General features: G+C 51.6%; 2 protein-coding genes across 5 annotated transcripts in view; both read left to right on the forward strand.

Annotated features, from left to right (window-relative positions):
* The first annotated feature begins 1052 nt into the window (after positions 1-1052).
* Positions 1053-9825, forward strand: CDKN1A (cyclin dependent kinase inhibitor 1A). Of its 2 annotated transcripts, none has more exons than NM_001009865.1 (3): positions 1053-1120; positions 6703-7152; positions 8266-8339. In NM_001009865.1, exons 2-3 carry the CDS (start codon positions 6708-6710, stop codon positions 8313-8315), a joined length of 495 nt encoding a protein of 164 aa, NP_001009865.1. In that variant the 5' UTR covers positions 1053-1120; positions 6703-6707; the 3' UTR covers positions 8316-8339. The 2 variants fall into 2 exon arrangements, with proteins under 2 accessions (NP_001009865.1, XP_006931683.1); XM_006931621.5 differs by having other exon boundaries at positions 1120-1250; positions 8266-9825.
* Positions 9826-18063: 8238 nt separating this feature from the next.
* Positions 18064-23148, forward strand: part of RAB44 (RAB44, member RAS oncogene family) — a 34077-nt gene continuing 28992 nt past the window's right edge. For 2 of the 3 annotated variants that reach the window (XM_019830516.2, XM_003986108.4), the window contains exons 1-2: positions 18095-18221; positions 22511-22728. In XM_019830516.2, coding sequence (XP_019686075.2) covers positions 22522-22728 — 207 coding nt within the window. In that variant the 5' untranslated portion in view covers positions 18095-18221; positions 22511-22521. Of the gene's footprint in view, positions 18222-22510; positions 22729-23148 lie in introns of all 3 variants that reach the window. The other variant, XM_019830515.3, reaches the window with a different exon arrangement.

Genomic DNA, 23148 nt, shown 5'->3' on the forward strand with positions numbered 1-23148 from the left:
GGCACCTCACTTGCTTCTGTATCTGGGAGAAGCACTAGTGGATATTTCCAGAATTGTCTTTCATCAATGTCACCTGAAAATGAAGGGTGCTGGGTGTTTCCCTCTTTCTAGAGCCACTGTGTAAGAGAGGGCAAGGGGCAGAGGGCTCTGGGTGGGAGGCAATAGGCCTATGCCCTAGGGATGCCTGGGTAGTTCGGTTGCTTAAACATCTGGCTTCATCTCAGGTCATCATCTCAGGTTTGAGTCCCACATCTGGCTTGCTGCTGTCCGCGCAGAGCCCACTTCATATCCTCTGTCCCCCTTTCTCTCTGCCCTTCCCCTGCTTGTGCGTGTTCTCTCTCAGAAATAAATAAACACTAAGAAGAAAATGGGCTCGTGCTCCAACCGCAGCTATTTATTTGCTTGCTGTGTGACCTGAGTCAGATCACTGAACTTCTCTGAACCTCAGTTACCTTTAGTTCTATGGGCCTTGATTTCCTCATCTGTGCAATAAAAGGGACTGGATCCCTTTCTGGCCTCCCAGATGTTTTGTTGAGGTGTCTGGGTGTTTCAGGCGGTGCTTTGGGAGAGGTGGTCTAGGGAGAGAGCCTAGGAATAGTGATGCTATAGTGGGCTTTTCTGGGAATTCCAAAGTGAGGGACATCTTTTTTATTATTTATGGAGTTTTATTTATTAATGGTCACCCTCATGCTCTTTTCGGGGCTAGAAAGAGGGTTTATGCTAAGAATGCCATCCCTTCCTGGGGAGTGCCAACTCACACCCCAATGAAAACCACCCAGATTTGTAGCTAAGTTAGTTTCCCCACCAACTGTGTAGAGCACACACGCCCAGGCGCGGGGGATGGGGGGGGGGGGAGGGAAACGCCCTCCAGCAGCTGATAACATTGGCATCTGAGTTCTGAGGTTCTAGAGCGCGGCCGCGAGCTACGAGCGTCCCGCGGCCCTGGAAGGGCGGTCCCAGGCCTTCAGCGGGCAGAGCAGCGGGTCCCGCCTCCGAAGCCATCCTTTATAAGAGCAGCGCCGGGCGGTGCCAGCAGAGGTGTGAGCCACTGCTCCAGTCTGTGACCTGGAGACCCGGAGCCGGGCGCGGATTCACGGAGCCACCGAGACCCTCAGAAGAGGTGAGGGAGTCGTGGCAGGCAGGAGCCGACCCTGGACCGGCAGCTCTGAGCCGAGAAGTGTCTGCCTGTGCGTCCGTTCGCGTCCGCGAGTGTGTCTTCGCGGGTGTGTGTGTGTGTGCTGCCTTCACAGGTGAATGGCGTGAGTGGGTCGGTGCGCGGGTCTGGGGTTTGCTCCCACGGGTGTCTCCGTAAGTGCCCGTGTGACGAGGGCCGAGTTTGGCGGAGACTCCGGGCGGAGGGAGGGCAGGAGTTGGAGGGATCGATCCCTGCCGCGCTCCCGTCCCCTTGAAACAAAGCAGGGTGGAGGAGAGGCGGGCACCCGGGCGCCGCGGACCCCTGGCGCCGTTAGCGTTAGCGGCGAGCGGCTGGAGCCCCTGAGCGCCAAGCTCCGGGAGGGGCGGGGAACGCGGAGCCGAGCAGGTTCATCAGCGATCCGCTCCGGGGCAGCTCCCGGATCCACTAGGTGCCGTCTCCCCGCCCCGAGGTCTAGGTTCCCGACGCCTCCGTGTCCGCCACCGCTGGGCGCTGAGGTCAGCGCGGGCTGTGTCCCTGGTCCTTGGGAACGTGTTGGTACACGTCCCTTCAGGGCAATCGAGGAGGTGACTCATGGTGACAAGGAGACCCCGGGAAACGAACCGGGTGAGGTCAGAGCCCCGCCCGGGCTGGTGGGGGACAGTGGCGCCCCAGAAGTCAGCTTCCCGGCCCTCGGCGGTCTCTGACCCCCCACCCCCCCCCCCCATCAGCACAGTGACCTATTTGGCTGGCACCAAGTGTTCTCAGGGAAGCCGGGGACGCCAGGAGGTCCAGGACTGGTTGTGCGGTCCCCGCCTCGCAGCGCGCCCTCGAGGACGCGGAGCGGTGGCCCCGCGCGGGGTGGGCCCACGCCAGCCAGTCGGTTTGAGAAGAGCAGGAGTCGGACACACCTCTGTTCCATCGCGCCCGCCGAACCCCGGCCCAGCTTGCCCGCGACTCGGGGTGCCGGACTCCGCGGAGGGAGCGCAGCCCTGCGCAGCGGGGCGGCGGAGCGTGCAGCCCTCGTCCGGGAAGGGGGGGACGGGGAGGGGTCACAATCGGAGGGTGAGACTTCGGGGGGGGAGGGGGGCGCGACGCTGCTCCGGGACTCTGTCAGCAGCATCCAGGGGCTTCCGGCGCCCCCCACCAAACTGCCCTCTCCAAGGGCGACAGGTCTGAGCGGAGCCGGGGGACGACGAGTCATCCTTCGAACGCCGCCACCCTGCGCGGGCCACAGTGCATCCGTCCTGTCGGGGGCCCTCTGGGGACCCTGGTGCCCTTCTAGTTCGGACAAGAATCTTGGATTTACTAGGGTTTGGCACTTTAGGGCGCCAAGGCAGCCCCCCCTCCCCTCCCTCCACGTCGCGTTTCGAGGAGGACTTTCGAGCGGTTTTGTTTTCCTTGCTTTCGTCTATTTTTATTTTCCAGGGATCTGACTCATCCCGTGCTTTGGGCGTGGAGATAAGGTGGAGGGCCCAAACCTCTGCGCGCCTGTGCGTGCTGTGTGTGTGTGTGTGTGTGTGTGTGTGTGTGTGTGTCACAGAGGAGCGCGCGGTTTCCCAACAGTGGCGGGGCTTTCGGAAGCCTGGCTGGCTCAGCGTGACGTGTTTGCGGCCCCTGGTTCTCCTCCTAGTCCCCACCCCCCGCCACCTCCAGAGGGTGACGCGCAGCCCGAGTGGAAGCAAAGTTTTGGCGGGTGGGGAGAGCTTTGCAGGAAACTGACTCATCACAACTCCCTGCTGCTGTCCAAGGCTCTGCCCACGCACCTCCGACCCTGCGCCTGATTTCCTGGCGACCAGCGCCCCCTTCCGGCCCCGGCGCGAATAGCAAACACGCCTTCCCGCGGAATGAGGTTTCACCCGCCTTTCCTTCCCGCTCGCTTCGCCTGCGCAGAGATCGCTCGCCGCTTCTGCCAACGCCCCTTAAAAACAGTACCCCATTGGTTCAACAGTGTGTAATGAGTCCTTACTGTTTACTTCGGAATTAAAATTGGTTGATATCTAAGGCACGAAGGCCAACAAAGGAAGCTCTTCTCAGTTACTTGTTGGTAAAACAAGGGTTTGTGTTTCTCAGCTTTCCCTGAGCTGGGAGTTATGATAATGGTAGTGAGATCAGATTTTGATGCGGAGCCTATGGGAGCCATATGGGCTGGGGTGTTAGGAGAAAGGATTCTGGTCCCAGCTCCTGGAAGCCAGGGAATACCCAGCGTCCTGATGAAATCCTAGGCAGGCGCCTCCTCCTTGTGCCAATGAGGCACTGAGACCCAGAATGTCCATTTCGGCCATCCTGTGTATCCCCTCTTGAATGGCACCCCAAGAGTGCCCATCTGGGGAACTGCCAAACACCTGCTTAAATCCCCCTTAATTTGAGTTAATTAATCTGGGAAGAGAGGGACCTATCAATATGGTTTTTTTTTTTTGTTTTTGTTGTTGTTTTGTTTTTTTAGAGAGAGAGAGAGAGAGAGAGAGAGCGCGCGCGCGCGCGCGGGCGCGCGCAAGCAGGGGAGGGGCAGAGTAAAGAGGGAATCAATCCTAACCAAGCAGGCTCCCCACTAAGGGCAGAGCCTGAAGCAGGGGCTCTATCCCCACCCTGGGATCACGACCTGAGCCAAAATCAAGAGTCAGTGGCTATTTTGACCGAGGCACCCAAACAACCCTGTATTTTTTTTATTCTTTTTTTTTTTTTCCTTGAGAGAGAGAGAGAGAGAGAGAGAGAGAGAGAGTGTGTGAGTGGGGGAGGACCAGAGGGAGAGAATCTTAAGCAGGGTCCATACCCATCGCAGAGGCCCCAGTGGGGATCCACCTCATGACTGTGAGATCATGACCTGAGCCAAAAATCAAGAGTGCAGTGCTCAGCTGGCTGAGCCACCCAGGTGCCCCTGGATCTGTATTTGTAAAAAGCTCCCCAAGTGGGGTGCCTGGTTGGCTCAGTTAAGCGCCCAACTTCGGGTCAGGTCGCGATCTCACAGTCGATGGGCTCCGGCCCCGCGTCGGTCTGTGCTGACAGCTCAAAGCCTGGAGCCTGCTTCGCATTCTGTGTCTGGATTCTGCGTCTCCCTCTCTCTTTGCCCTTCCCTCACTTGTGCTCTCTCTTTCTTTCTCAAACCTAAAAAAAATTTTTTAAAAAGTTCCCCAAATGATTCTGCTGGGACTGTAGTTAATAATACAAAACTAGAAGAGTAAGGATGAATACCAGAGCGCAGAACGCAGGGCAAACAGGCTTGGGTTCAAATCCTGGCTCTGCCACTTGTGAGTTGTGTGGTCTTGGGCAAGTTACTTAATTTCTCTGAGCCTTCGTTACTTATTCTGTTAAAAAAGAGAGAGGGAGAGAGAGCGCAAACGTACTGCACTGGGTAACCCCTCTATGGGGCAGTGGCTCTTGGTCTTTTCAGTTTTCTGGTGTGGAGGCAAGCCTCATATCTCTTCAAACTCTTGGTCTTTAAATTTGGTCTGAGGTCACCTGGTGCCTCTCCTCCCCCATCAGCTCTGAGAGGTGGGGTGGGGAGGGGTAGGTGTGGCAGGGGTCCAGGTCTTCCTGCCCGAGGAGGTCACTCAGAGCCTGCAAAGCAGGACTTGTCCTCGGGAAAACCCAGGCCCTGCCAAGGTTGCACAGCCACTCAGCCCTGGAGTCAGGCCAGAGCAGGGCAGGTGGGTGCCAGCTCTTCGTCATGAGCAAACTCAACCTTGGTTTTCCCTCTTCTGAAGTGGGAGGAGAGGAACCGGGTAGACCGGCCACCTCTAATTTTTCTTGCCTGCAAAACGAGTTCCTTGGATGTAGCCAACATGGGGCAGGGGCTTCCAGGCTGTCTAGACTCCAGATCACCTGATGTGCCTGGCAGGATGTGGCTCAGCCTGGGAGAAATCGTTGTCCTGCCCTGCCCAGCCCCTCCTCACCCCCAGGCCTCCAGCTTGATGACATCCTTGGGAAAGGCCCTCAGCACACAGCACCTGTCAGCTGCTGTCTGAAGGAGGTGGTGGCCCGGGGAGTGATGTGGAGAAGGCTCAGCCAGAACTGAACACAAGAGAGCAAAATAATAACACTTCTGTTTTCCAAGCATTTCTGTCTACCAGGTGCTTTTCCCAGCACGTTACCTACATTAACTCAGTTAATCCTCACATCTATCCTCTGAGACATTCACTAATACTGTCTCCATTTTGCAGATGAGAAAAAATAGAGCCCAGAGAAGTTAAGCCATTTGTCTAGGGTCACCCAGCAGAGCCTGGATTCCAACCCAGGCAGTCTGGCTCCAGAGCCCACACTCTTAACCACAAGAGCCAGCCTCTCAACTCTGTTCCATCTGCCTTGCCTGAAGGGACTCCCTGACCTATTATTGCTTGAGGATGCTTCCACAGTTCCATTTTATAGATGAGAAAACTGAGGTCCAGAGATATTAAGTGACATTTTATTTTTACAATTTAAAAAAAATTTTAATTAAAAAATTTTTGTTAATGTTTATTTTTGAGAGAGAGAGAGAGAGAGACACGCAACACGTGCGGGGGAGGGGCAGAGAGAGAGAGGGAGATACAGAATCCGAAGCAGGTTCCAGGCTCTGAGCTGTCAGCACAGAGCCCGACTCGAGGCTCGAGTTCACAAATCGCGAGGTCATGACCTGAGCTAAAGTCGGATGCTTAACAGACTGAGCTACCGAGGTGCCCCTTTATACGATTTTTAAATTAAAAAAAAATTTCAGTGACTATTTATTTGTTTATTTATTTACTTAAAGTTTATTTTCGAGAGAGACAGAGACAGCATGAGTGGGGGGGGGCGGGCAGAGAGAGGGAGAGAGAGCATCCAAAGCAGGCTCCTCACTGCCAGCACAGAGCCCGATGTGGGGCTCAAACTCACAAAACCGCAAGATCATGACCTGAACCGAAACCAAGAGTCAGACACCTAACCGACCGAGCCCCCCGGGCACCCCTTTAAGTGACTTTAAAATTTAGGTAGTAGGCAGCAAAGCTAGGACTGGATCCTAGGTGTTTTTTATCCCAGGGGCCAGGGTACTTTTGTTTCAGAACAGGGTTATCCCACATGGGCATCTGGGTAAAGGGGTTCAGGAGGCCAGAGAAGCTGTCAGCCGGTCCTTTCACAACGCAGAGTTCTAACCGCTATACGATCACGGACCTTTCATTTGCTACCTGACCTCTTGGCCAGGGCTGGGGTTGGGAAACTACTGGACTCTGGCAATTCACACGTACTTGGGGCATTCGCACCCATGAGGGACACCTTGGGGGGACAACAAATTGATTTTAGTTGATAAAGCCTGGCGGTAAACAGGACTCTGATCCCTGCTATTGCAATAAACTTGTCTTTGTCAACACAAGTTTGTCCTTCAGCTGCTCCCTCCTCCAGTGACCTTGGGGTACCAGGTTAACCCAGCTCTGCCCCCACCCGGTGGCTGTTGGTTGGGGACTGGGGACGGCCTGTGGGAAGGCCAGGGTGGCAAACCAGCTGGAAGGAGCCAGAGAGACCCCATGTTCTAGGAGGAAGACTTCACCTGAGCCAAGCACAGCCTGGTAAGGTAGGGACCAATTTCCCGAGTGACCAGGGCCTGACTTGTGTCTCGGCTGCAGGTGCCATGTCGGAGCCGTCCAGGGATGCCCACCAGATCCCACATGGCAGCAAGGCCTGCCGCCGCCTCTTCGGCCCAGTGGACAGCGAGCAGCTGCGCCGAGACTGTGACGCGTTAATGGCAGGCTGCGTGCAGGAGGCCCGGGAGCGATGGAACTTCGACTTTGTCACCGAGACACCGCTGGAGGGCGACTTTGCCTGGGAGCGTGTGTGGGGCCTGGGCCTGCCCAAGCTCTACCTGCCTGCAGGGCCCCGGGGGGGCCGGGATGACCTGGGAGGGGGCAAGCGGCCCAGCACCTCGTCTACCCTGCTGCCGGGGACAGCTCGGGAGGACCACCTGGACCTGTCCCTGTCCTGCACTCTCATGCCTCACTCCCCTGAGCGGCCCGAGGCGTCTCCGGGTGCACCTGGCACCTCTCAGGGCCGAAAACGGCGGCAGACCAGCATGACAGGTGAGGATAGACGCAGGGAAGGACACTAGAAGGAATCAAGACTCTCAGAATCTGTGGTGCGAGGGACCGTGTCTGGTCCTGCAAGGGACCTGTCTGGTCCAGTTTGCTCATTAGGCCGTAGGGAAAGCAAGCCCAGAGAGACAGAGCAACTTTCCTGAGGTCCCATGGCAGGTATACAGCCATGACCAACTCACTAACATCTACTGGGAACATTTATTGTATGTCAGGCCCTTTGCTAAGGTGAATTTCTAAGGTAGGTTTCATTTAGTCCTTAAAGCAGTCCTGTTCCATATAACATTGTTGCCACTCTTTTATAGGAGTGGAAATAAGGCTCAGAGAGGTAGGGTGGTTTGCCTATGGTCCCACAGTGAATTTGCAGTGGAGAGAAAACTAATGACAGTAATTTCCCGGCTGCCCTATCCAGATCTAACTCACCTTCCCCATCACACACACACACACACACACACACACACACACACACACACTTCCATTGAGTCCTCAGAGCACTACACAAATAGTCAACTTCATTTTATATGTGAGGAAACCGAGGTTCAGGGCGATGCAGTCAAGAATGCCACGGGAAATTTACAGCTGGTGCAGAACTAACAATACTGAAGATAGTGTCTCACATGTATATGGCCCCATCGTGGGCAGAACACTTCTCATGGGTTCTCTAATTGCATTCCTATAGCAGTGTGGTTCAATAGAACTGTGCAGTGATGCAAATGTCCAGTGCCACTAGGCGCAATGTAGCCATTGAGCATTTGACATGTGGCTGGTGTGACTGAGGAACCGAATTTTGCATTTTATTTGATTCTAGTTCGTTTAACTACACAGGGCCACCACAGTAGTGGTGGGCAGCTTGGCTTGGAGCAGGCCCACGGATGCTGGTCTGGTTATAATCAGTCATGTCTGGGAAGCGTGGTGGGATGCCTGGTAAAACGGTGCCGTGGGAGACGGAGTGGGAGTTGCCAGAGTTTGACCCTGTACTTGGCAATGTGTCCCTTTGGCCCTAGGGAGGAGGGCCTGCCCCCTCTGCTGTGGGTTTTGGATGGATGGCTCTGTTGGGCCCTCTTCCTCCTGGCCTGGCTGACTTCTGTTCTCTCTTCCCAGATTTCTATCACTCCAAACGCCGGCTGATCTTCTCCAAGAGGAAGCCCTAATCTGCCCCCTGGAAGCCTCAAGCTCCTAGAAATGAGGCCCACCGCCCCGCCCCCGCCCCCCCCCCCCACTGCCCCCACAGGCCTCTTCTACACCTTTGCCTTTAGTCCTTCAGTTTGTGCGTCTTAATTATTATTTGTGTTTTAATTTAAACTCCTCCTCATGTACATATCCTGCTTGCCACCACCCTTCCCCCCGCTCCCCCCCCCCAGCCTTTGGCATTTCCAATTATTTAAAAAACCATTAGACAGCAGAATGATAGGTTTATTAGAGCGCTAGGTATTTTTATTATGCGAACTATTATTTAAGACGTCTTCATCCTGTGCTCCCCATTTCTGCTCTCCCCGAGGTAAGGTGGGGCTGGCGTGACCCTCACCTTCTGGGTGGTGCTCCCTGGAGGGGCCTGGCTCCTTCAGCTCACCACCTCATGGGGGTTATGAAATTTCTGCCCCTTTCCTGCATTCTCAAACCCGGATTCTTTATCATTTGAGAAGTACACAGATAGCACTTTGAAGGGGGCCCAGCAGGGTGGGGGCATCATCAACACTTTGGAGGCCCCTCCCCTTCTCTGAGGTCGGGCAGCGTGACCTTGAAGTGGGCACAGCCTGGAACACAGCTGGGAACGTGGCACTTTCCTGGCCCCTGATGCCCTGCCCTGCTCTGTGAAGGCACGGGCGAAGGTAGGGTCCTGTAGCAAACCACCCCACCTCCTCTCACCCCTCCCACAGGGAAGCCAGTCTCAATGTTTGGCCTCCCCTGCACTTTTCTAGGAGCCCCAGACGCCCCTCTTTTCCAGCTGGGCTTTCAAGTCCTTCTCTGCTCCGCTCCCCTCCCCCATACCGTTTCCCTCTAGTACCCTGTTGGCCCTAGGTGGCAGCTCTGGGGTGCCTGTCCCCCCAGCTGAGTGGACTGGGAGGGAAGGGGTATGCTAGAAGTAGGGGTCCCCGGTTCTACCTCAGGCAGCTCAAGCAGTGGCCTCCTCTTACCTTCTGGGGCAGAGGTTCTGGTGGTTGGACAGGCCTTCTTGAGCGGGGATCCCTCTGTCAGGGGTATGTCTCGGGGAGCAGAGTTTTCGAGGAGGAAGAGCGTGACACCAGCCCCTGGAACCCCTCCAAGGACCTTCCCCACTGCCCCACCCTCCCCCATTTCATTGCACTTTGATAGCAGCTGAACAAGGAGTCAGATGTTTTAAGATGGAAGGGGTAGAGGCTGTGGATAGGGTATGCTAAGTGGGCTAATGCGGCCCTGGGAGTTGGGAGTTATCGTCTTTCCCAGCACTGAGCATTGAGCCCCTGGAGGCATCGAGGCACTTAGTGGGTCTGACCCCAAACATCTTACGTTCCTGTAACATGCTGGCCTGGACTGTTTTCTCCTGGCTCCTCCAGTCTCCACCTAGACTGTAAGCCTCTGAAGGGCAGGGAACAAGTCCTATACTGCTCTGTGCCCTTCGTAGCCCCTTCCTCAGTGCTGGGTATACAGCAGGTGCTCAATAAATGTTTCTTGGTGATTTTACTTGTGATATTACCATTGTGGCCCATACGCCTTGTCATTTGTAAGAATGAGTAGGCAGAAGTTCTTTCGGTTGTTTCCACAATTTTAACAATTAAGCATTTAAAGTTAAAAAAACGCAGAGGCTTAACAAACAGACCATGAGCCAAAAAAGACGACAACAAAACAACCACAGTAAACATCACACCTCTGCAAAGATCGCCACGGTCAATATTTTGGTTCCTTGTGTGGTCTTTTTTAGTAAGGGATATGTTACTCACCAGAGAACTGCACCTCATTACTCATGGTGGAAATGCACATTAAAACCACAATAAGATAACACTGTACATCGACCAGAATGACTAACGTGAAAAAGACAATGCCAAGCGAGGGCAAGGATTGGGAACAACCGGAAGGCAAACCTGGCTGGCAGAAGTATGAAATATTTCAACTACTTTAGAAAACAGGCAATCCCTTCTAAAAATGGCTCCCCTCGTGCCCACCCCCATGACTCGAGACTCCCCTTCCTGTTTGTTCTCACGAGAAATCAGTACGTATTTCCACCAGAAGGCACATTCATGGCAGCGTTATTCTTGACAGACCCAGGCTGGGAACAACCCAAATGTCCACAAGAACGGATGTGTAAATTGTGGTATCTTTCTAGAGTGGAGTATTATGCAACGTTAAAAAGAACAAAGTACTTTATGTGCACGTTTCTGATGATCTGTTCATAGCTAACCACTCCAAGACTTAGTGGCTTAAAACGATGACCTTTATTTGCTCCTGATTCTGCGATTTAGCCAAAAACCGCTTTTCAGATACGGGATAATTCTCTGCTGTATGGGACATGGCTTTGCTCTAGAACCCTAGGGGTCTGAGGTAGGGCTCTCCCACTGGGGCTTTTCAGAGACTTCACACTGTCTACTTATCTGCCACGGATATTTCTAGTACCATGGGACACACAAGGTCGTATGTCCCAAGTGCTTGTCCTATATCATGGACCTGTCACAGAGCCCTCTTTGGTTCTGGACTCCACTCAAACGTGGCAGTTCCCCATGCCATCTGGTAAATGGGCCAGAGCATTAGTGTTTTTGTTTTTTTTTTTAACGTTTTATTTATTTTTGAGACAGGGAGAGACACAGCATGAACAGGGGAGGGTCAGAGAGAGGGCGACACAGAATCTGAAACAGGCTCCAGGCTCTGAGCTGTCAGCACAGAGCCCGATGCGGGGCTCGAACTCACAGACCGCGAGATCATGACCTGAGCCGAAGTCGGCCGCTTAACCGACTGAGCCACCCAGGCGCCCCAAGGGCCGGAGCATTAGTATATGGCCTCCGAAGTCCACCTTGGCTCGCTAAAGCTATGCCTCTTTTGAGGGGGAGCATGTCCTCAATACTTGTCTTTTACTATAGAGGGAACGTCCCAGCACTTCCCAGTTCATTTGACCACTTAGAACATGACAGGTCTCTGAATTCTTGTAAAGAACGTGAATATGCCCCATTTCTTATCCCTTTTCCTGAAACGGATCAGAGAGAATGCGCTGGCCATATTGTTAGCTTCTTACAGTCAGAGGCTGTGTAGACTATTCTAGCAAAGATACCATATCTGATATGATGCCTGCAATTAGGGCAACGACGTGGATAACCATCAACTGCCATGCTTCGTTTGGTTATTATAGGAGCAGTATGGGGTGGACGGAATGGGGATATGATGGGAACCACCTTGCTTCCTGCAGGCCTTTGAAAGGAGCACCGATCTCTGCACTGCCACCTGGCAAGCGGCGTTGCTTCCGATTCACTGTCTTGACTAGGGGGATAACTTAAGAGACTTCCATTCAGTCCTTCTTTCCATTAATGGCTCTTATTCCATAGATAAGGAAACTAATCAGTGCACGTTCTGCCAACTGCTAAACGTATCCACGCCTGTCGCTGATTGAGGGCTTCCTTCTCGGGGGCAAGTTTGGGTTCCTCCTCTCATGGGTGGAACAACTTCCCATGATGCCGGAGGAAACCGGAAGGATGGGAACATTTGAAGGGAGAAGCTGCATCACCACCAGGAACCCATGTTTCAGGCGAACAGAGGCGTGGGCCTGTGGGACAGGGGTGGGGGCGGGGGGGCATCAGCTTTGGCTTCCGTAACTTCCCTTCAGCCAGCCTAGTGCCCAGATAAACATGCTGGCAAAAGTCACCGCGGCTTTACCCTCTCCCACCAGCCCACAGAAATGTGAGCTCCGTGAGGGCAGGTCTTTGCCTGTTTCCTTTGCTGCCATGTGTCAGCACCGAAGGAGTGCCCAGCACACAGTAGGTGCTCAATAAATATTCGTTGAATGAATGAATTATTCACTGTGGCTTGAATTTCCTTCCTGACCCCAGCGTTCATCTCTCACACCCAGTTCTCCGCCTACCCCACTCCCAGGTGGCTGCCCTCATCACTTGACAATCAGTCTGGCATTTGAACATGGCCATCTGCTAATTGACAGGATAGAGAAGTCGGAGATTCTCTCAGTCTCCTTTTTTTTTTTTTTTTTATTTATATTTGAGAGAGAGAGAGAGAGGGACAGCATGAGCAGGGGAGGAGCAGAGAGAGAGACAGACAGAATCAGAAGCAGGCTTCAGGCTCCGAGCTGTCAGCACAGAGCCCAGCATGGGGCTGGAACTCAGGGGCAGTGAGATCACGACCTGAGCCAAAGTTGGACGCCCAACCGACTGAGCCACCCTGGCGTCCCAGTCTCCTTTTAAGTCACAAATATAACAACGGCCAGCATTGATGATCATCTGCCTGCCGTGGTTCTAAATGCTTTATGCGGTTTATAGCATTTAATCCTTGCAACAAACCTATGAACAGGGTGCTATTATTACCTCTGTTTTACAGATGAGAAACTGAGGCAATAAGCCCTTAAGCCAGTTGCCTGAGGCCACCCCTCTAGGAAGAGGTGGGGAACCAGGCTATTCATGCTGATGACCCAGGTCACATTGCCTGCTTGTTCCTTAAAGGAGCAAGGGGAAGTGCCTCGCCCAGGGCCACTACCATCATGAAGACGCTGAGGAGGCTTGCGGGCCCCTGTCTCCCCCGGGGGTCCCGACTCTGTCTCTGAAGTAACTCAGGTTTCTCAGTCATATGCAAGGCGTGCTATGTAAATGCAAATTTGAACCAAGCTCCCTGGCCCCGGTTTCCCACCAGCCGGCCTGAGCTCCATCTAGAAACAGCTTGGAGCCAGCAGCTGCAGCCAGGTCTGGACACTGTACCTCAGGACAGAGAGTCTTTTGCCTCAGGGTTTCCTAAACTGTCAAGTGAATGCAAGCATCTCCGGGGAATTGAAAAAGAGTGTGAAACTTTCCCATTGATAAAACGGTCTCTCTGTCTGGGATCCTTGTTCATTCATTCAGTTTCTGTAAAATTCAGTTTCTGAGCTCAGTGTTTTTAAGTCCAGCGACACCATATTTTAAAATTAACTCCGCTGCTTCCAAAAAGGCCTGGATCTAACTTTTTTTTCTGAGCACTTGGCTCCGGCCTCCTGCCAGCTGGCTCACGGCAGATTCTCCCCTGGGGCTGCAGCAGAGGGCAGCCAGGCTGAGCTCGACCACTCCGGCTCCATCGGGGAGGACTGAGACCACCCCTGCCTCCTCCGTGCCCCTTTAATTTACATGGTTGGGAGGTGGGTCGTGGGGATGGGGGGCAAATGAACTGAGGATGCTTTGACATCCTGGGGGCTGGGTCTTAAAAATCGAACCTCACTCTGTTCCCAGGGAAGTGGAGAGAGCCCTCACTGCCGAAAAGTCTTGGATTTGTTACAGTTGCACTACCAGCAGCAAACGATGTTAGCCCTACTTTCAAAATAATACATCAGGGGCGCCTGGGTGTCTCAGTCTGTTAAGCGTCCAACCCTTGGTTTCAGCTCAGGTCATGATCTCACGGTTTGTGAGTTTCAGCCGTGCATGGGGCTCCACACTGACAGTGCAGAGCCTGCTTGGGATTCTCCCTGTCTCTCTCTCTCTCTGCCCCTCCCCCGCTTGCTCTCTCTCTCAAAATAAATAAATAAACTTAAGAGAATATTTTAAAAAATACATCCAGAATCCTCTTGCCATCACCTCCACGGCTGCCCTCCTGGTCCAAATCGTTACTTCTTGTGTGAATTATCCTAATAGCCTCCTCACTGGTCTCCCTGCTTCTGCCCTTAAGTAGCACAGTCTATTATCCACAATGAAGGCAGCCAGAGGGATCATTTTAAAACCTCCAAATGGCTTCCACCTCACTTACGGTTAGAACCCAGGTCTTTATGTGGCCTACAGGTCCTCTTGTGTGTTCCTTCCGACCTCGTCTTCTCCACTCTTCCCTCTATTACCTTCCCTCTATCACTGTTCCTCATGTACACAGAGCATGTTCCTGCCTCAGGGCCTTTGCACTCACTGTTCCCTCTCCTGAACACTCTTTTTCCATATCTTCTTATTTGTAAGCTCTATTCCAACATCACCTCTTCATCCAGGCCTCCCCCAGCCACCCCATCTAAAATTCACTTCCCACCATTCATTTTGCTTTACTTTTCTTTGTAAGCACTTATTACATATGTTTTTTTTTTTCCTTTCAGTTTTGTGTCCTCAGTGCCTGGGACAGTCTCTGGCACATATTAGGTGCTCAATAAATATTTTTGAATTAAAAAAATGAATGCCTTATTTAGTTCAATAAAGCTATAGAAACTTTCTGGGTACCAATTTCCTCAGCTGTAAAAATGGGGTAAAAAGGATGATTCATTGTGAGAATATCAGTTTATTTAGAAATTACATTTATTAAATTTCAAAACTTTTTGTTTTGAAATAATTTCAGACACAGAAAAATTGCAAAAATAGTAAAGTAATACTTTTCACCCACAGTTCCTAAATTTTAACGTTTTTCCACGTTTCCCACATCACTCTCTCTCTGAATATGTACAAATTATTCTTTTTCTTTTCTTTTCTTTTTTTAATGTTTATTTACTTATTTTGAGAGAGAGGGAGAGAGAGAATCTCAAGTAGGCTCCGTGCTATCAGTGCAGAGCCCAACACGGGGCTCGATTCCACCAACTATGAGATCGTGACCTGAGCCGAAATCAAGAGGAGGACACTTAACCAACTGAGCCACCCAGGCACCCCTTAAATTTATTTTTGAGTGGGTAACATATCAAGATGGTACAAAATAACCAGTGAAACATAAATTTCCCTCCTTCCCCATCCCAACACTTTTCTCCAGCCCAACTGCTATCAGTTTCTTGTATATTCTATCAGAAATATTTGGCATATTTACAACTGTATAGGAATGCATGTGTATTGACAGGGCACACATTTCATCCACACACTTGTTCTTCATGCAAAGCGTACTAGACTCACCACTCTGCACCTTGCTGGTTTTATTCAACAATATATTTTGAAGGTCTTCACGCTGGCCCACCTGTATCCTTTTCATTTTCTTCACAGCTGCCTAGAGGCCCTACATGGACATATTTGAGCTTTAATCAGTTCCCTGTTGATGGAAATTTAGGTTGTTTCCCGTCCTTTGCTGCTATAGACGATGTGGTAGTGAAATATTTCTATATCGTCATTTTGCGCATCACCTATAGGACAAATGACTAGAAGTGAAATTGCTGAGTAAAAAGCTCTTTCCTTTTTAATGTTGACAGATATCACCACATGGCTTTTCAGGAAAGCTGTGTCAGTTTATTCATTCAGTTCTTCCTTACAACGTGTGAAAATGTTTTCCTGCGTCCTTTATAACACAGCACGCTATCAATTAAAAAAAAATTTTTTTTAAATATTTACTCATTTTTGAGGGAGACAGACAGAGTATGAGCAGGGGAGGGGCAGAGAGAGAGGGAGAAGAATCCGAAGCAGGCTCCACGCTCTGAGCCGTCAGTACAAACTGACATGGGGCTCGAACCCATGAACTGAGATCATGACCTGTGGTGAAGTTGGACGCCCAACAGACTGAGCCACCCAGGCGCCCCTCAAATTTTTTTTTTTTTTTTTTTTGCTTTGCCAATTGGAGAACTTAAAATATTATGTTGCGGTTTTATTTTGTGCTTATTTTATTTTACTTTTTAATTTTTAAAAATGTTTACTTATTTTTGAGAGAGAGATAGAGAGGAAGTGCAGAGAGGGAGACACAAAATCCGAAGCAGGCTCCAGGCTCTGAGCTGTCAGCACAGAGCCTGACTAGGAGCTTAAACTCATGAACTGTGAGATCATGACCCGACCCGAAGTCGGATGCTTAACCGACAGCCACACAGGCGCCCCTGTATTTCTTTTGTTACAAGTGAAAATAAATATTTTTCACATGTTGAAGAGCCCTTGGTATTTTTTTATCCCCCATGAACTGTCTATTTATTGATGGTCCCAATTTCTCTATAGGAACTCATGATCTAAGAAAGAAATGAGCTTATTTTCTGTGACATGTGACTATTTCTTCACAGTCTGCTTTTTGACTTGTCAGTGGTTAATTATTATTATTATTTTTTTTTTGCCATTCAGATGTTTATTTTTTATTCTAAAATTTCTATTTCATCATATGTGTCAAACACTTTGTGATAAACCTGGAATGGCCTTACCTGCTCCAGGATTATTTGAAAACCCATCCCATGATTTCTTACAGCATCTGTTGAAACATACACAAGAGTAGAGAGAATAGAATGAATCAGTCGTGCCTTCGCCAACTTCAACAGTAAACAGAACAGGGCATTGGGCGCCTGGGTGGCGCAGTCGGTTAAGCGTCCGACTTCAGCCAGGTCACGATCTCGCGGTCCGTGAGTTCGAGCCCCGCGTCAGGCTCTGGGCTGATGGCTCGGAGCCTGGAGCCTGTTTCCGATTCTGTGTCTCCCTCTCTCTCTGCCCCTCCCCCGTTCATGCTCTGTCTCTCTCTGTCCCAAAAATAAATAAACGTTGAAAAAAAAAATTTTCCAAAAATAAAAAACGTTGAAAAAAAAACTTAAAAAAAAAAAAAAAAAAAAAAGAACAGGGCCAGGGCCTTAGTTCATCTGTGCCCCACCCATCCTTCCACCCCTCCATTACTTTGAAACCTATCCCAAACATATAATTTTATGGGTTTTTAATGCTTGAACTTGCATCATCTGGAACGATTTTATTTTATTCTTTTTAAAGGATTTAATTTATTTCTTTATTTTTAAACGTTTATTTATTTATTTTGAGAGAGAGAGCACAAGCAAGGGAGGGGCAGAGAGAGGGAGAGACTGACAATGCAAACCCAATGTGGGGCTCGAACTCACAAACTGTGAGATCCTGAGTCGATATCAAGAGTCAGACGCTTAACTTAGCCACCCAGGCGCTCCTAGTTTTTATTTAATTTTAAGCAATCTCTACACCCAACTTGGGGCTTGAACTGAACCCCAAGATCAAGAGTTGCATGCTCTACCGACTGAACCAGCCAGGTGTCCCCATCTGGAATTATCTTAGAGCCCCAACTTTGCTTTTTGCAGATAGCCAGTCCATTCTCTGAATGGTTTTTTGAGTAAACCATCTTTTTAAAAATCTTTTTAAAAAAATGTTTATTTATTTTTGAGAGAGAGTGTGTGAGTGGGAGAGGGACAGAGGGAGAGAGACAGGGACAGAGGATCTGAAGCAGGCTCTGGGCTGACAGCAGTGAGCTCAATGTAGGGCTCAAACTCAGGAACTGTGAGATCACCACCTGAGCCAAAATCAGACGCTCAACTGGCTGAGCCGCCCCGGCACCCCTTGAATAAACTGTCCTTTATCCACTGATTTGAAATGCCACTTGTAACATACATGAAATTCCCATATGCATTTGAGTCTATTCCTGTCTATTCTGTTCCATTGATTCATCCCTGTATGTTCATGCTCCAGTACCCCTCTCTTCTGATGGTTGTAGTTCTACAATACATTTCGGTGCTAAGTTAGACTATTCTCTAAAAGATGATTTGAATGTAAGCCTCCCCCGGTATTTGCAGACACTGAGTCATGGTGTACAGGTACCCCGGGGCAGTCTGTATACCAGCTTTAGCCATAATGTGCCCCGTCAACACTCTAAGGCACAGCATCACCCTGGCAACCAGAGACTTGGGTCCGAGTCCTGGCTTTGCCACTGAGAGCTGGGTGACCCTGAACAGCCCACCTTACCCTTCAGAGCCTCTGCTTAGAGGGACCTCCCCTCTAGTTCCAGCGGTCTACAGTTCTAAGCTTCTAGGGAGAGGGGCCTGGGGAGTATCAAGCCAGATTATGAAAGGACAGCCAGTACTCGCTTCTACAGGAAGTCCTGTAGATAACACAGGAGATTGGCTTGCTGGGGAACGGAAAGGACGATTAAGCAAGAGACAAGACTGTTAACAGTTCCAGAGCTCGTGGGCTCCTGGGGGGCAGCGGTTGCCTCGTCACCAGGTCCAGGAGGCCAGCACTGGGTGCCTGACTGGGAGCCTTTAAGAGGTGGGAGCCACTGGAGTTGCAATGCATCTTTTCTTTTGGGGGGGGGGGGAGAGGGAGCAGTGGTCCCCATCTGGCTCCTATGACGAGGGTGCAGAGATCTGAACCCTCTTTTCTCGAGAATTGGGAACTCTCTGCATGGTCTAATGAGGGCCCTTGAGCAGGGGACTGGGATAGATTGCCTACCTTAGATGGCTGTGTGACCTTGGGCAAGTTACCTGGCTTCTCAGAGCCTTGGTTTCTCTACAAGTCAGTGAGGGGAAGAGAGAGGGGGAGTAGACCAGAGTAAGGCATTCAGTGGTCTCTCAGACCCACCAACCTGGACATTTGGGTTCTGTGACTATCACTATTATTTTCAGTTATTGAAGTGGGGTGAAGAGCAGAACCAGTTCCTTGCCCCTTTGGTGAGAGAATGATGGAATTGGGGAAGCCCTAGGATAGCTGTCGCTTATCCCATTTCTCTTTTTACTTTTTTTTTTTTTTTAATGTTTCTTTATTTTTGAGAGAGAGACGGAGCATGAGCAGGGGAGGGGCAGAGAGAGAGAGAGACACAGAATCGGAAGCAGGCTCCAGGCTTTGAGCTATCAGCACAGAGCCCGATGCGGGGCTTGAACCCATGGACCCTGAGATCATGACCTGAGCCAAAGCCGGACACTTAACCAACTGAACCACTCAGGTGCCTGCCCCCCGCCCCATTTTTCTTATGTGGCTCTCTGCTCCCTGACCCAAAGCTCGTGGTGCCTGCTCCCCTAACCCAGTCCCCCAGTGGGGAGAGCTGGTTCCTATAGATGCCTGGGAGCAAGACCCGTTTGCTCTCAAGTTTGGCTTTCATGTTTGTATGATTGCTTGGGCGAGGAATGTGGGGAAAGGGGGTAGGGCTGAGGGTGTGTGTGCATGTTCCTGGTCGTGAGGGGCTTCTGACTGTCACGGGTGTGAGGTAGCAATAATGGCAGTGGGGATGTGGCAGAGGATGGAGGGGTGTCCCCGCTGGCTGACTCTGAGGGGTGTTGACCCGAGTGACTCCAAGTGGCCAGGGACCTTCGTCCGCGCCAAAGACCTGTGAGGAATGTCCTGTGAGACCCGTGAGGGAGGGGTCGGTGGTGGCTGAGTGGGAGCTGGCTGAGGAGGGAGTGTGTGTGCGTGTGACCCCACTATCTCTGAGGGGTCGTTCCTGGCCGCGAAGGGGGCGCGGGCTGTTTTTAGGGTTGCTACAAGGCCATGAAGGGAGAGTTGGCCATCCGCGACTGATGGTGTTCGTACTTTGAGGCGGTGCTGGTGGTCGGGCACCTGCTGTGCTTCTGTCCCGGGGCCTCCTGACAGGCAGGGGGTGGTGCCTCGGAAAGGCCCTCCGGGGAAAGGACTGAGTGCTGGGGCTGTGGCCAAGTGGCAGCCGGTGAGGTGTCCAGAAGGTGCTGCTTTCTTACCAAATGCCAGGGAACTGTTGGAAATGGGCTGCGGTGACGCCGTTCGACCAGGAACTCCCAGAAAGGGATGTCAAGAGCATCCCATATCCTGGGATATGGCCACAGGGAATTTGTTTTAGGATTCTTGTTTCCTTTACTTGCGGGAGCCTGACAGACTCAGTGATGTGGCACCCGTATCGTTATAAGCTCTTCCCCCAGGGCTTTGGTTCTAGAAGCTTCCCCACTGAGAGTCTTATCTTGCTGCCTCCTGTGTGTTATCTCCATCAGCGGAAGTCCACGTGCAGCTTGAGTTTCCAAGTCTCACACCTACAGGCAAAGCCTGCCCACTCGGCCCTGCTCCAAAGCCCTTGTCTCACGCATGTGCGTCAGGCATCCGTGGTCTCCAGGGGGCCCTTCGGCCCACCAAGGAGGGACCTTTTTAGGAAGTGGCCTTGGGGGAAGCCCATCCCACACAAACCAGCACAGTAGATCCTGTACCAGCTCCACTACTGGCGTCACGGCTTGGGCAGGTCTCTTGCTTCTCGGAGCGCCCCTCCCTCGGTTTCCTCACATGTCAAGTGGGAATAAATCGTATCTGCACGGTACTCGGCTTTTATGAGGCTCAAATGGAATCCTGCCCCCATCCGCATCGTCACCACTATTGTCAATGCCGCCTTCACCCAGCAGTCACTGTGTGCTGGGCACAGCTGTGAGTGCTTCATTGTGGGCTATGTAGTCAACAAGTATTTGCTGAGCGCCAACTGTATGCAAGGCACTGTTTGAGGCCCTGGGTAATTAGGTTACAGCAGTAAGCAAAAGAGCATACTTTCAACTCATGGGAGGCTTGCATTTCAGTAAGAGGAGATGGAGAATTTACAGAGTAAGTGAATAAAAGACTATTCTGAGAAGGTGACAAGTGTTAAGAGAAAAAAAAAAGCCAGAAAGGGAGGGGGGCTGTGCCAGGGAATGGGAGGTGGTGTTTCAACTTGCATTATCATATCTAATCCTCACTGCAACCCTGTGGGGGTAGACAGCAGTCCCTTGTTCCAATAAGGAAACAGACACGGCGGGGGAGGGAAAAAAAAGAAGGAAACAGACATGGGAATGTTAAGCGATTTGCCCTAGGTCACACTGCTAGCAAGCGGCAGGACTGGGAGACGCAGAGGTCTGTCTGACTCCAAAGCACTGTGACTGGAAGTCACTTCCTCTCTTGGGCCTCCTTTTCCATGTCTATGATTCAAGAGGGTGGGATGGACTGCCAGGAGGAGGGGCACCTCTTCCTAATTCACCGAATGGAACACTGCATCGTGGCAAGACTGCTACCTTGCGCTGGCATCCAGTCGGTGCTCAGTAAACGCTTGTCACTCAAGCGCATGCTAGATCTTGGGAAGGGTCTGGGCAGAAGGAAGTCTTCTTGGCAGAGAAGACTGCTAACTGTCCTGTGGGGTGGGGAGCCCTGACTTGTAGCATTTGCTGGTTCACATGGCTTAAGTACTCCCCCCGTGGCTGAGCCCAAGCCACTGTGCTAGAAAGAGACGTGCACAACTGGCTTTTGCAAGGGCCTCAGATCTGACTCTGCGATTTTCATCTATGATCTTAAAACTGTATCTGAAACAGATTTGGAAGGCCCCGAGAGAGGCAAAGATAGTAAGCTGGAGAGAAACAGATGGAGACACAAAACACACAGGAAGAAAGAGAAAGACTGGGGTGGGTGGGTGGAGAGAGATTGAGGGACAGATTCTACTTCCTTTAAAGTCTGGGGGTGCTCCACAGCCTGGGGAATTGCTTCATTCAAGTCCTATGCAACCCGTGCGAGGGAACACGCCCAAAGGGAGGCTGGACCAGTGGCTCCGGACCCCTGGAATAAGCCCCCCATCCCTGAAACAGAGTCCCCTGACCCCTCCACTCAGCCTGTCTGTGACCTTTTACCCCAGCAGAGAAAGCCCAGAGGGGCCTTCTTGTTCCTGCTGTTCAGTTCCTTTGCACATCGCTGTTCACGGCTTCTAAATCCCACCTGCCTCCTTTAGAGCTTGGCCCAAATCCCATGCCCGGCAGAAAGCAGCGTGCCTCTGCACATCAAGCTCCTCCCACCCCATACAGTTTCATGTGCCCCAGACTTATTCCCCGCCCAGGGCAGGCTCAGACGACACCCCTTTCAGACTCCAGCCTCCCTCTCTTCTGTCCTTGGGGTCTCACCTAGACAAAATCCTCATCCACTGACTGACCTCAGACCTTCAGCGGCAGTGGGGCGGTCCCCAATTAATGAATTGGACAACGCTTTTATTTTTTTTATGTTTATTTTTGACAGAGAGAGAGAGCACATGAGCGAGCAGGGGAGGGGCAGACAGAGAGGGAGACACAGAATCTGAAGCAGGCTCCAGGCTCTGAGCTGTCAGCACAGAGCCTGACGCGGGGCTCGAACTCACGGACTGTGAGATCATGACCTGAGCTGAAGTCGGATGCTTAACCGACTGAGCCACCCAGGTGCCCCTCTTTGTTTTTAAAAGTAGGCTTCATGCCTAGCAAGGAACCCAATGTGGGGCTTGAACCCATGACTCAGACCAAGACCTGAGCTCAAGAGTCAGACTTCCAACCGACTGAGCCACCCAGGTGCCTTAGAGAAGACTTTCCAGGAGCAAACATCTGAAAGAGATGAGGGCACATAGATAGCTTGGGGGAAGAACATTCCAGGCAGAAGGAACAGAAAGGGCAAAGGCCTCATGCTGGAGGCCACGAGGTTGGGGATGGGGCATGAAGTTGGGGAGGCCAGCTGGGGTCCAATCAGCTTCATCAGCCATGGTGTCTTTTGTCCAGGAGCCACCAGAGGGTTTTCAGCAGAGTGACTGTGTTCGGCAGCCCGGTACCCCCTCACCATTCTTCTGTCCCCAGGCCGAAGCAGTATGGAGAGTGAACAGAGAGTTTCCCGAAAAGGCCGCAAGCTGGGCTCCAGCCGCCGCCGGCAGATGAGAGAAACAGCCGATAGCCTGGATGCTGCTGCGGCCCCAGAGCCAGAGTCCTGGTCCTCCCAGGCGGCTGCCGAATTGCAAGCCTTCTTCCAGGACTGTGGTGCCAAGGAGAGGGGATTTGTCACCCGTGAGGACCTGGCGGTGAGTCCGAGTCCCTAGCTCATCCCCTGAGTCCCCTTTCTTTCTTTCCTTTTAAAGAATGTTTATTTATTTCTGAGGGGGGGGGGGCGGTGGAGAGGATCCAAAGAGGGCTCCTCACTGACAGCACAGAGCCCGATACAGGGCTTGAACCCATGAACCACAATATCATGACCCAAGCCGAAGTCAGATGCTTAACTGACTAAGCCACCCAGGTGCCCCCTGAATCCCTTTTCTGTAGCCGTCTGAGACTTTCCATCCCAGGAAGACAGGGCATGCCTGTTCTTTGTCCTTTCTCTCATCCAAAATTTGCTTTCAAAGAGGAACTCTCGTGCACTGTTGGTGGGAATGTAAATTGGTGCAGCCACTGTGGCAAACAGGATGGGGGTTCCTCGAGTATTTTGAAATAGAAAAACCCCTACA

The sequence above is a fragment of the Felis catus genome, chromosome B2 (assembly GCF_018350175.1).
Source record: "Felis catus isolate Fca126 chromosome B2, F.catus_Fca126_mat1.0, whole genome shotgun sequence".
Lineage (NCBI taxonomy): Eukaryota > Metazoa > Chordata > Mammalia > Carnivora > Felidae > Felis > Felis catus.